Source organism: Solea solea, chromosome 3, assembly GCF_958295425.1.
Source record: "Solea solea chromosome 3, fSolSol10.1, whole genome shotgun sequence".
In the NCBI taxonomy this organism is placed as follows: domain Eukaryota; kingdom Metazoa; phylum Chordata; class Actinopteri; order Pleuronectiformes; family Soleidae; genus Solea; species Solea solea.
The window spans coordinates 20869223-20883229 of NC_081136.1; the positions used below are offsets into that span (position 1 = coordinate 20869223).

The following is a 14007-nucleotide window of genomic DNA, read 5'->3' on the forward strand; positions in this document are numbered from 1 at the left end:
TAAGTGTCTGTTCTGACCTGAGCGATGTCTCTTTCCTCCTCACAGCAAGCTCCAGACTATCGTCTGTATAAGAGTGAGCCTGAGCTGACCACAGTGAAGGAGGAAGTGGACGAGGCCAACGGAGAGGACAAGGACAAGACAGAGGGCTCAGAGAGTAAAGACACTGCAGTATCAAAAGGTACCACTGTAAAACCCCAGTGTGGTTGTCTGCGTGCCTTGTGACGTTGAACAGCAAGTTATACTCGCCCTGTTGTTTATTTTTGGGAATATTTATTTCTTTTCTGGCTGTGTGATGAGTGCGTAACTGGACCAGACAAGGAACCCACTTTTTAAAGGTGGCAAACTGTCATGTCCCAAATCACAAAATAAATGGTGACAAATGCATTCATAAGGTAGCGGCTACTTTACAGCCACATCTGTAACACCTAATATATTGTTTATTTTGGTAAACAAATCATTTCGACAAAGAGAAATGTTTCTTTGGGGACCCTAAAAAAATACCTTTGTTACGTTTGGGAACGACTGTACCAACCATGCAAAAGCTCAGGGGTGCTTCTGCTCTGAGAGTCCGTAATGATACAAATATTATTTAAAGAAAGCCACAGCAATGAGCAGTAGGTTTATTATACAAAACATTGGCCTTTTTCTTCTTTTATCATAAATAAGTCCACACACCTGACTTTAGTATAGTTTAGCCTGTGCTTAATCTGTAAATCAGAATGTTTCCTGTTTCTCTAAACATTCATAAAACACGTTTAGAATCTCCTCTGTCACAGTGTGAGCAGTTATCCTGGCTGCAGTGTTGGTTTGCTAATGTGTGAGTGACAGCGTTCTCCCTTCACTGTCCCCCACACAGGTCCCCCCTGCCCAGTGGGCATCGTCCCTCCCAGAACCAAATCCCCCATGAGCCCTCCTGAGTCCTCCACCATCGCTTCCTACGTCACCTTGAGGAAAACCAAGAAGCCTGAATCCAGATCAGTAAGTGCTGAGCTTTAATATCAACACAGGCACACATGATGGAATTGACTAACTTCTTTTTCTTTATTAATTTTTTTTCAAAGCTATTGCTTGTTTGCATTAATTTGTAGAGTGTTAACAGGAAAATATAGTGATAAACAGTGTTGAATTGAAAATTGAAAAGAATTGAAAAACATAGAAGCATGGAAATAAAGCGGTAGACGATGGATAGATGGTTGTTTACGGTGGTGTCCTAAAAATATGTACTCTGATGAAACTGTAGGGGGAGCTCCATAGAGACAAGGCAAACCATTAACCACTTTAATCACAGTTCAAAGTTCTAGATTTCCACCACTCTTCTTCTGCTGATAAATTCTTCAACACAGAAGTTCCGTTTTTCTTCTTCTGCTAATAATTTCTGGCAGACTGTACACTGAGAGGTGTAATGCTTCCTACCACAGTTTGAAGTCATGCTTTAATCCTCATCCCTTAATCCCTCTGAAATCTTTCTCTCCCTCTATGTTCCTCTCTTCGTTGATGTTCAAAGCTCTTCAAAGCAGCTCATAGTTCTCCACCCAACTGCCCTCTAGTCTCTTCAGTCTCTTTTCATAATGTCGTCCTTTATTCTCACCCTCATTATTTTATACTCATCCTCATTCCTAAATCTTTCTGGATTCACCCATAAACACAGCAATGGTGATGTGGAATGTTACGTGCTCCTGTGCAGGATCGACCCAGAAGCGTACTGGATCATCTGGGCTTCGGGGAGCGAGAGGTTGGCAGAATGAGGATGAGTGTGGAGGAACAGCTGGAGAGGATGAGGAGAAACCAGGAGGCTTCATCACTGCGAGAGAAGAGGAGGGAAACCCCATCCCGCTCACCGTCTTTCAACAAGGACAATCCTTTCCTAACCCTGCAGGTCAGAACAAAACACAGTACACTAGCCCTGTTAAAAGGGTTTCTTATAATAATATAATGTGCCTTGAGATAATGTATGTTATGACTCAGTGCTATACAAATGAAATTTAATTGAAAATGCACTCAACGCCTCAAACAATCAATTTGTTTCCTTGTCATTGTCAAACTTCTGGAATGTCTGGCCTGCCTCACACTAGAGGATTTTCAAATCTGACTTGATTTTAAAAACGTGGGAGACCACATACACAACTATCTTTGCTTCTGAACTGATCCGAAACATTGAACATTGAATCTTGAGAAAGCAAAGAGAAGACGATCAATACACGATAAATGTACACTACTGTATTTAAATGTTGCTCTGGGACAATGTAAGACATTATGTAATACATTATTGTAGATATTATCATTAATATGTTTATAATGGTGGAACAATGAAACACACAGATGTACTTCCAGCTACTTTAGAATTTGCTGGCCGCTGCATGTGTCTCTCGGTTGTTTGTGTGTGTGTGTGTGTTTTGGCATGTTTCCACCGCCTCAAGCCGAACAGCACCGAACAGCAGATCAGTTAAAAAGATCTAACAATCCTAAAAACGTGGGTTAATCTCCAACAGTTACCAAGGAAATGTCAGTCAGTCAGTCATCATCATCTACCGCTTTATCCTCGGCCAGAGGGTCGCAGGGGGTGCTGTGCCAATCTCAGCTACATCGGGCGATAGGCGGGGGTCAATTTGGAGTGTCCAATTTACCTATCCCCACATTGCATGTTTTTGGACTGTGGGAGGAAGCCGGAGTACCCGGAGAGAACCCACGCACACACGGGGAGAACATGCAAACTCCATGCAGAAAGGCCCTTGTTCCAACCGGGGCTCGACCCCGGGTCTTCTCGCTGCAAGGCGAGAGTGCTAACCACTACACCACCGTGTGGCCCCCAAGGAAATGTCTCCAATTTAAATATTTAAATATTAACAGAGGAGTCTGGTGTATTTAGGGACAGCACCGCTGATCAGGAGCGGCATCACAAACCTTGCCACCATATTTCGGTCCAGTGACTGTGCTCTGGTCATGGGCGAAGTACTGATTCAGAAAACAACTGATTTACAAGTCACTAGTCATTCGTTGTTGTGTGTGTGTGTCACCACAGTTTTACAGAAATGTTTACATACATCATTTTTTCAGTACATTTTGTTTTGGGGACTTTCCAAAGCTCTGAGGAAAATGATTACCTCCAACTTTGAGGGACTGTTGGGAATTTTTAATGTATTTTACAACACATTTACCGTATAAGAGCATATCTTGGGAGTGAAGGGTGTTCAACAGTACAATCGTTTTTCATACTGCTTTCAACTGTTTCCGCACATACAGTACTTTCATTCCAAAGATGCATCAGGTGTTTTGCACACAACTGTAAGCAGTTTCTCATATTTTTTGTCAAGACGGTATTTTTGGACCATATTTCGGTTGTCCTTGACCTGTGTGTGTGTGTGTGTGTGTAGAGCCGGGCACAGGCAGAGGGAGCCTGTGCTGACCCTGCGGAGCTGGAAGCAGCTTTGCAGCAGCTAAAGTTGTCTCACATGGAACAGAGCAGGACAGCTGCTGAGACTCACACGGTCAGTGCACTGACACACTCCACACATTCACAGGCTTTGTTTGCACATATTTAATGTCAAATGTCACAGTGAGGCAAGCAATTCCAACATTTTCTCATTCTTTAAATAAAAAAAGTCTAAAACTTGTGTGCTAATTAGTATGTTTTGTATGTATCAGTTGTCAATGGATTGATCGTCATGGATTTTCTATCTATATCCAGGACATGCAGAGAGCAGAGGAGGTGAAAAATGACAGTTGTCAGGAGATGCAGCAGTGCAGACCCATGACCCTGGGGAATGTGAAGGAGCAGAAGGTGGAGATAAACAGCCTAGACAGTGAGGTACTGTAACACTGCACAGCTACAGTGGACAAGGCCTCGGTGTGGCTGTTAGTCTGAACAAGAAGCCAAGCTTTGTGTTAGAATAAACTGAGGAATGGGGAAGAGGGGGTGGTTATTTTGGTACCATTCCTTAATCGAACCATTCCACTCGGTAGACACGCAGCTTTAAAATCAATGCAGTTTACTTTCCCTCAAAAGTAAGAAAGGAAATTTCTTGACTTGTCCTTTAAGGATTAGAGTGGATGAGTTACTTACATTTGTATTTCTGTGCACACGTCTCATGAAAAGACACAAACTTTGGGCAGCCAGGTTTTTGATTCCTCTATCCTATACTATACGGCCAAAAGTTTTATTCCTACGAAAACAAAAAATTAAAGTTTAAACTGAAAGTTTAAGTTTTTCTACTGAACTCAAAGCATACAACAATTAAATATACTTTGAATTAAATTCTGGAATTATTTTGAATACACCAGATTCTGTCTGCGTTAAGAAGTACAGCCAAAGATTTGCGCTGTAACAGCCACGATTTAGTTATTCTGCAATGCGTTTTTTCTTGTCCATCTTCATTCAGGGGTGAAAACACATTCAGCAGTAACAGTGAGGAGCTGATTGGCCGAAAAAACAACAAAAGCACTAGAATGTGGTGTCACCGCACCCTAACTAGGAATCTGTCAAACAATCCTAATTTAAATATAGTTTATGGTTAAGAAATTTTTTTGCAATATTATTGCAAAATTTTACAGACTGAATATATCTGATTGGTCGTTAGCGGTGGATTTAAAGAGACAGTGAACTCTGACAGGTTGAATCCAGCACCAGTCTTGTTCATTTTTGCTGCATCATAGGCTACGGTCCGTAGAAACTAAGAGTTCAGCTCTAAGTTTACGCCCGAATGCACACAAATACATCCTGAATGTGTCTTCATTCAAAAAGAAAAATAATGCTTTACATAGAGTGAAGGACGGAAAGGAGTGCAATGGATCTTTAGTATAACCCCAAAATTAATCGTAAACACGGGAAAGAACATGAGCGTGAACATAGATGGAGAGACAGCATGGCCCAGCATTGTATAATTTAATTATAGTTGAATGAAATAAAACTACAGCCGGAGGGTTCACAGTCAACAGATGGTGGAGGATCTAATTATCCAGCAGTGTAATCCCAAATCAGCCTGCCACACTGCAGCTAACCAGCTACAGTGACTGTAGCATCTTTTTGTAATCTGAAGTATTAACAAAGGATTTGTAGGAAAGCAGAGGAAGACAGGTTGACTTTAAGGGGTTTATCCTATGGTTTTAGCCACAATTAGTAGCTGCTTCTGGGCTACTCTCCAGTTGGAAGCAACAAATCAAGCTCCATGGAAATAATTTTTTCCCCCATTTCTTTGTTTATTTCTTTATGTATTTTTCATTTATTTGTACTGTGACCTTCTGTAGTTTATATGTTTGGGGCTACTGTAGAAACATGGTAGTGCAACATGGCAAACTCACTCCTGATACAGACATTAAGGGCTTATTCTAAGGTAACAAAAACACATGGAATAATTATAAATATTGATAGTAAGTTTCTGAAACCTGTATTGTGCAGAAAGGCCATCAGGGGGTGTCTCTACTGGTTTGTATGCAAGGACAAAATATAAACTGGAGTCTTAAAAGCATCACTGTTGGTTGAAACTCAACAATATGTAGCATTGGAAAATAAAGTGAGAACCCCCTTTGGTTGGAAACCTGCTTACAAAGTCCTATGCCACATGCTTTGGAGTTGAGTTGCTCCCCAGCACTCTGGGGAGCCTCTTGAACCTGCAATGTAAAGCTGTCCATTATGAATGAATGTCAATGCAATATTTAAAGAATTGTGTGTTTGTGTGTTTCTAGTTGTTTGAAAGTCAGAGGGTAATGATTCTGGACCTGGGCACGAAGCCTCAGCATGTTGAGATCATGAACCTCGAGCCCTTTGAGGATGATGACAGCAGGAAGCAAGATCTGACGAGCTCACCCACAAACACCACCACAGAAAACAGGTAGGTGATAGAAAACACCAAAAAGTCTGGTTAACAGCAGAATTTTAAAGGAGTGTAGTCACCTCCCACTTCCAAGAGGCATGACCAATAGATATAGATTAAAATGTATGCAACTGGACAGACCTAGGTATGATGCTGTGCTCACACCAGACGTGATCGAGTCATCGTTTGGTCTGTGCATTGACTTACACGCTGGTCTTGCTGTCATTATGGTGTTCTTGACATCAACACTGTCAGTAAAAAAAAAAAAGCTACCAATAGCAGTCTACACTTTCAAGATCTAGTGTGTAAGAATTAGTGAGATCTAATGGTGAGAGTAAGGAAGGTAACCAATAAAGGTAGCCAATAAACCTTCCAAAGAGTTAGACAGAGAATATACAGTATCTGTCACTTTATCGCACTGTTAGCCAGCATATAACAATTAGAAACTAAAATAACACATTTGAACTTACTGATGTAGGCAGCAGTGGATCAACAACTCTTGTGTGTTGTGATGTAAAATTGCTGAATTTCACTACGGATTCTGGTGTGGTGTGAACGTGGCTTACAAAACAAGACAAACTTCAGTTTCTAGTCAGAGAAAGCTGTCAGCGTGTCAGTATCTTTCCATACACTCCAGTGCAGAGGAATAATCACTCTCCTGTTTATTAAACGGTAAACACATTATAAAATAGTCCTCAGATGACTGTCCTTCACCTCCCGTCAGTCAAAAGAATACTGAAAACATCTCAATGAATCAGAATCAGAATCAGAATCACCTTTATTGTCATTATACAGTGTACAACGAGATTAAAGGACAGTTCTAGTAGTGCAAGTGAAAAGATAGAGTGGAGAAGAAGAACGAAACAGTGCACCAACACCTTCTAAAATTAGAAGGATATGTAAAAAAAAGTATTCAAGTATTTACAGTACATTGTACAGCAGAGTGGGTGTATGTGGGGTGTGTATATTGCACGGGTACGAAGTGTAAGAATATTGCACAGTTTGGAAGAGTTACTTAGTATTAAGCACTCTTATTGCACTTGGGTAAAAGGTGTTCGCAAACCTAGAGGTACGGGCTTGGATGGACCTGTACCTCTTTCCTGAGGGCAACAGTGAGAACAGGCTGTGCCCAGGGTGTGAGCTGTCACAGGTGATGCTGGTGGCTCTGCGCAGACACCTGGTGTCGTAGATGTCTGACAGAGAGGACAGCTGCACTCCTATGGTGCCCTGTGCCGACTTTCTGACTCTTTCCAGAGCCTTCTTGTCAGCCTGAGAGCTGCTCCTGAACCACACCAAGATGTTGTGGGTGAGGATGCTCTCCACAGAGCACCTGTAGAAGGACAGCAGCAGGTCCCGGGACACGTTGACCCTTCTCAGTGACCTCAAAAAGTACAGGCGCTGCTGTGCCTTTTTCACAAGGGCATTGGTGTTAGTCCCCCATGTGAGGTCCTGAGAAATGTATGTTCCCAGAAACCCGAAGTCACTGACCCTCTCCACCAGGTCTCCCCCAATGAGAAGAGGAGCAAGAACCTCATTCCCTCTCCTGAAGTCCAGCACCAACTCCTTTGTTTTTGAGGAGTTGAGTGCCAGGTTATTGAGGGAGCACCAGGCAGCGAGGTTCCGGACCTCCTCCCTGTAGGCTGTCTCGTCACCGTTTTCAATCAGCTCCACCACAGTGGTGTCATCCGCAAATTTCACAAGGACGTTGCTGCTGTGAAGAAAAGACATTTTCAGCTGTTCTGTCAGACATGAAATGCTCTTTACTTCGGATCAAATTGATGCTGTGCCATTTCTTCAGTTTTACACAGTGTGCTGCCTCTGCTGATTGTAGTCTCCAGACGCCAGACCCTGAGACATCCAGCCCTGAGCCCAAGGAGGAGGAGGCAGAAACGACGCAGCAGACCAGCAGAGGGCAGAAGCTGGAGAGGAGCCTGGACTCTAACAACCAGCTGACGGCAGACAACAAGAAACACAACAACAACAACAACATGTTGGCTTGTAAGTGAACTGTGGCACATGTGACCTTCACAGCTGACAGTTGAGAAGTTATAGATCCATGTTATGTTGGAGGAAAGCAGAGCCAGAAAATCAGGGTTGAGTCATCGTCCACTTTCTGATTAGAGTGTATCAGGGTGTGTGTCACACCGAGTAAGATCATGCAGTTGAGGAAAAGGGTGACACCAGAGTGTGTAGGAGGCAGCACAGATATGTCATCAACCAACCCTGTCTCCCAAAAATGACCCTCCTACACAACTAATCCGCGTTGTTTTGTTTTGTAGGAATTTACGTTCTCCCAAATAACATTTGTGTTTGACATAATCCCCATTCTCACTGGTCAAAAATAATTGAATAGATTTAAGCTCACGTTTTTTTCTCTCAGAGTTTGATGTTTCATTGTGTTGACATTCAGGCTTTTATATATAATACTGTCATGAAACATGTGGCCTGCAAGCTTAGCAGAAAGCACCCTCTAGTGACAAATCACAAACTGCAGTGTTTTTGAAAGGTGAGTATCTGAAGATCAGACTAAACAACATTTGCTTTTTTTGAGGGGAATGAGAGAGAAACTTGATGCCACTGTGGTTTCTGTCCAGTGACATGCAAAGCAACAGCCAGCAGCTAAGTAGCTTAGCATAAAGACAGGGGGAGGCATCTACCACAGTTCACCCTCTCATATCAAACTAGCCAATATATGTGACACGTCCTCTTAGGATTCTCTTGCTGTTGTGAACGCAACTAAAAAAATGCAGCACATTGACCACAGCACAGCACAGCAGAGCACAGCATTGAAAGGATTCTTAAATCATGTCGCCCTTTTTTGTCTTTTTATTTTTGACAATAAAAGATAATCACGATTGAACCCACAACCTCCTCCTTTTTTCTTTTTCTTTTTCTTCTGCGCGTAAAACATTTGCCCTTTCAGTAGTGGCAAGCAAAACCATAGGAACCATGAGAAAAATGGGATTTTTTTGCCACTACAAAATCTGTTACTTAAAATGATTTGTTCACTAAATCACTGAACTTGAATACAGCTGAATGCGTTGTACATCCCCAGCTTTTGGCACTGCTGTTGCACCAGGTACTGTCCCTAATGGCAAAGCAAAAACAACAAGTAGAGTTGAGTCAAGCCAAGTAGTGCTAGAACCGTATAATGGGAAAGTTCCCATTGACAACTGACTATTGATCTTGTATCCTTCAGTATATTTGTCCCAAAGTTAGCCTTATTTAAACTTGTTTTGTGTTTATTTTAGATGTGTTTGAGACACCTTAGTTACAGTCTCTTAATTAATTAAGTTAGTTTCTCAGTTCAATTAGGTGGCAGCACCTCCTTAAGACCCTTGCATATTCATAAACAATGTTAACTACAACACAAGGTTTTCATTTGTTTGTACATGTATAATCAGTATGACTATAAAGAAGATCTACCAACATTTGGAATCTAAAATTTCTTATTTCTATTTCTCTCCCCCTTTTTCCTCTCCGCAGCACAGACGTTCACCTTGGTGAGCAGCGACACATGAGTAATGCCGCCTGCAACGTCTACACTAACATCCCGTAGAGCCCAATTGTAGCCCAGTCTGCACAGAGCATGCTCCACGGCTTCTTACAACAGAACTACTTTGATACTACTGTTTCAAGCCCACAAGGAGACTGAGAGTGAGAGGAAGGCAGCCCTGCTAAAAGACTGAACCACACACTGATGGACCGCCATCACATGCAAGACAAGAGAAAGATCTGTCCATGCTGACATGTCCTGAAAGCCATCCATATGTTGTCCCAAAACATTTATGCATAAATATAAGATTGTGAAATAACTGGTGTTAATCTGTCTGAGCAAGGCAAGAAATATTCTACATGCCCATATGAAAGAAAACATGACTCACGCTGACTCTCAGTACTCAAAAGGTCCACCGTCCAACAATCATGAACGCACAAGTAAACACGACAGTTGAGCTTCTGCAAGTTGTTCCTTGAAATTCAGGGAACATCCAAATTGCCATGAAACATTTTGTTCCAGAGATCTCTTTCTTAGTTTGTTTCCTTTTTGTGTTCCTTCATAGTCAGCATGTCCATGTGGGTAATATTTGGACTGACAAGCAGGTTTTGTCCATGGCCCCACTCATGTTACTGAAACCATATGGGACCTGCATAATTAGCCCATGTCCACTTATAACACAGGTAGTCTGGAAAGGGAACTATGTGGACATGGGAATCGAAGTGGGAAAACACGGGTGGGGTCACCATGGAAACCATGAACAAACCAGCTTGGGACTCATATTCTCAGCCCCAATATAACCCTTATGGGGCCCACATGGGCATGCTGGCTGTGTTCCTTCTTCCTCTCGTCTACAGCTGACACTGACTTGCCCACAGATGACAAAACAGTTCTCGATGAAAAAACATATTTTTTCGGTTCTGAATCGGTTTATTTTCCGTGTGATCATGTTGGCGTGTCCAAACTGAACTGTGCTGGAACTTTAATATTTTTCCAGCACCATCTTGTTTTTACTTTTAACCAGAAGAAACCTTGTTCAGAAGAGCATGGTGGGCCTGATTGTGTGTTCCACTTACATGGTTCTTCATAATTTCCCAGTTACTGGAAGTTTCAATTGACTCTATGCACGGTCACTTCCTGGTTTTCAATCTGCAGACGTTACCAAGGGCAGTTAGCGAGGAATTATACAATCTAGTGGAGGCTGTACACTGAGGAAGCAGTGCTATGCAGTTGTCCCCTCATGAAAAATGCCTTTTTCATTTTAGGCCATGTTCAATCCCTCTGGACTAACTATCAAAACAACTACAAAAAGACAATATAAATATTTTCAATCGATATTGGACGTTTTATTCACTAACATTACCTTACAAAGTCCAAATTACTCCTTAGTGACAACTGACTGTAAATTAAGGAGCTGGTTTATAATTTAGCAGAAGTTGTAAGTGACACTCTGAGCTATAGTCCATTGAGACATCATATGAATTTGTAAATCGAGGTCATCCAAGTTGTTCAAAATTCTCATGCCCCAAATTCACATTTCAAGATGGCTGCTCTGAGCGTCCACAGAGTGAAAGGTGCAGTTTACTATTGTGTGAGCACTGTTCCACTAGTGTCTGTGGACACGTTGCTACAATGCTTTTGTGTAAAATGTACTCCATAACGTGTTTATAAAATGGAGTAGATTCGCTTGCTAGTTAGGGAACCTAGCTATATTCCTAATATTAACCACAAAATAATCTGACTAGTGAAGTTTAGTGGAAATTAGTGGAAGAACGCTTTTAACTTTTAACTATTGACATCATTCTCAGTTCTGACTTACAACTTCAGTTGTACGTGTTTTGTATTGCTTGTCCACTTTCACCTGCAACCTATTGGACAGTAGCTTGCCGTCACACAATGTCCACAACCCTGATTTATTATCTTTTTCACTCTGAATGGGACCACGATTCACAAAATGGACATCATGAAGAAGACCTGAAACTAGTGATTGAAACCATATACCCCTCAGGAAAACTGACATCAAGTGAAAATTAGGCTCATTTTGCATAGTTTTACAAACAGACCAGTGGAGCCACCACCTTATTGCCATTTATATGGGTCACATACACTTTCTTATTGGCTTTACTATAAGGCTGAATGGATTATTCAATTAATTGATTACTAATCAATTGCTAAATTAATCGTCAAATATTTAGATTTTTATATATATATAATTGAAACTTCTTAAATATGAATTTTTTTTGGTTTCATTGCTCCATTTGACAAAGAAATCATTAAAACTGAAACATTTTGGTTTGTGGAAATAACAACAAATGACATTTGTGAACATCGATCACTTATAGGTTTGGGAAACACCGGTTTTATGGACCAACCCTGTTGCAGCTCTACTTTACTGTCAAGACTCAGACTATGTCCATTTTACACTTTAAGAACGTCTATCTCCACTGGGTTCTATCTATCTCCAGGCATGTCCATGTCGTAGGAGGTCACTGTAATATTTACTTCAAAAGGTTGCTTTGTTATACAAGCCAGTGACAGTTGCAGTTAGAGTTCATCAGAACTTTCTGTTTTACTGATGGGTAGTTATCGCCGCATGCGACAGCAGAATGTTATATGTAAAGTATCCACTTATTCTAAATGCGGACTGCAATATAAACACAACAATTAGCACGTTTTACAATTGATCCAGTCAAGCTGAATAACAAAGTAAATGGTGAACAGGCGCCACCCATATTGACATGATCTCTCTTTTATGCTGCGTACACACCAAACACAAGTTTTTTGCATTGTGCCATGCCCTTCTCACCACGGGATCACTGCATTTTTTAGGCAACATCAAGCCGCTTCGCTGACCATTTACCATGCTCTCTCATTTTTGTTGTCCCGCTACATATATCACTTTGTGTCTTAGAGCTCCGGGTGCCCACACACAGAAATGATCATTTTCCAAAGTCGGAGCAATTATATGGGTTTCTTTACAATGTGGGCAGTTGTTACGAGGGAATGCACAATATCACTTTTTCATGTACAATACCAACATCACAAACTTATTCTATACCGATAAAGATATCAATCCGATACCATCATTTTAGACATTTTAAACTATGAAGCCATTTCATGCTAATAATTGTCCAACTGTAACAAATATTCTTCTCCTAGAAAGTAATTAGCAGCCTGCAACATTAGTGAAATGCTGTTGCTGATTTTTATGCTACAGTCTGTGCACAGTATTGGATTTTTGGATTATGTCAGATTTCGTGTTTTTATCTTTCCAAAATCCAATCCAGTGATTCCGATACCGGCTTATCCCTAGTAGCTAGCTACCAATACTGGAATAGCAACCTTTCCACTGAAGGGTCCATGCATGCACTTTCAGCTTGGTAGAACAGCCACTAGAAGGCCCCTCCCATTTTCATAACTGCCATGTGATTGGTTAAAGCCTCCTGATTTCCCTAAAGGCTGGAAACAGAGTCTAAATAGGGTGCAGAAGTCCAGCTCTCTATCAGATCACTTGATTTACATTGTGCTGAATTTGGTTATTATGGAATTATGGATTATTAACACCAATATGCCAAATATATGTTGCCTACTCCAGCTTTAATTAGTCTTTAAGTGTTTGACTAGAGCTAAAAATATGAAGAAAAAAACAGTTTCACAATCTTCACTGTATGTATGACTTGTTTTGGGATTTGACGTGTTTTGTTACTCACAGCTTTTGAAACGTTTCTCAGTGTTAAAGTCATGCTGACTTCCCACTGATGGTGAGAGGAGACTAGAGCTGTAAATGTTGTAGGAGCAAAAAAGATGGGCTCAGCACCAAAATGTGACACACATGCAGTGCTTTACTCTCACACCTAAGTGATTTATCTTCCATTAATGAATTACTTTAAATTGTTTGCTTTCCACTCTATTTTCACACCCTTTACACCTGCCTTGTAAAAGATTATACACACATATATAAGTATATAAAGAGTATATGAACAAACTTAAAGCAGGTTTTTACTTTAACAAGGTGCCCCTTCATGCTGCTGTTTTCCTTTTGGACAGAAATATGTCTCTTGCAAGAGTTGTGATTGCTTCTCCTTGTTGCTGATGGATTTCCAGTCCGTCTCTCTTTGTGTCCCTCACTTTGGTTTACATTATTCAGATGTTATAGAGCGAAGAGGCTGAGGGACATTACACAGGTGAGACTTCTTTTGTTTGCGGGTTTGAATCTCTTTGAGGTGGTGAAGGATTGGGGGAATAGCACATGTACGAAGCAATAAGTGGGACTCGGGAGCTCCAGGACATAAAAAGAGTTGTAAAAAGTGTAAAGAAATAAATAAAACCAGATAGAATAATTTATGTAAACACTGAAAAGAAGAAAAGTGAATATCAAAATTATAAGAGGTTATTATTATTATTATTATTAGGGTCAATATGCAAAAAGTTCATACCCATCTGTTTTATAACATGTGAAATAAATGTTGATGTTCTTAAAGATGTGTTTGTAGCTTTTATTTTCTCATATACTGATTTCGTCTTTATTTGACTCATACCGAATCTGCGCGAATATGTGCTTGTGGTTATAGCTGTGAGCAAATTAATTGAACAGTTTCCTATCCTTAATAGATGAAAAACTAAGAAAAGAAACTTTTACTTAAATTTGATGTCAACAACGTTTTTCTGTCCTTTGACTTTATCAGCCCTGCCCAGCAAAAACGA

The 14007-nt window shown here is 40.8% G+C and overlaps 1 protein-coding gene across 14 annotated transcripts in view; it reads left to right on the forward strand.

Moving 5' to 3' along the window:
* The window catches only part of LOC131457267 (pleckstrin homology domain-containing family A member 5-like), a 190770-nt gene extending 177353 nt beyond the window's left edge, over positions 1–13417 (forward strand). For 10 of the 14 annotated variants that reach the window (XM_058626210.1, XM_058626211.1, XM_058626220.1 and 7 more), the window contains 8 exons: positions 46–178; positions 857–978; positions 1685–1876; positions 3372–3485; positions 3686–3805; positions 5680–5825; positions 7606–7805; positions 9299–13417. In XM_058626210.1, the coding sequence (XP_058482193.1) occupies positions 46–178; positions 857–978; positions 1685–1876; positions 3372–3485; positions 3686–3805; positions 5680–5825; positions 7606–7805; positions 9299–9366 (1095 nt within the window). In that variant the 3' untranslated portion in view covers positions 9367–13417. Of the gene's footprint in view, positions 1–45; positions 179–856; positions 979–1684; positions 1877–3371; positions 3486–3685; positions 3806–5679; positions 5826–7605; positions 7806–9293 lie in introns of all 14 variants that reach the window. The other 4 variants (XM_058626216.1, XM_058626226.1, XM_058626212.1 and 1 more) reach the window with 3 other exon arrangements.
* Positions 13418–14007: the final 590 nt, after the last annotated feature.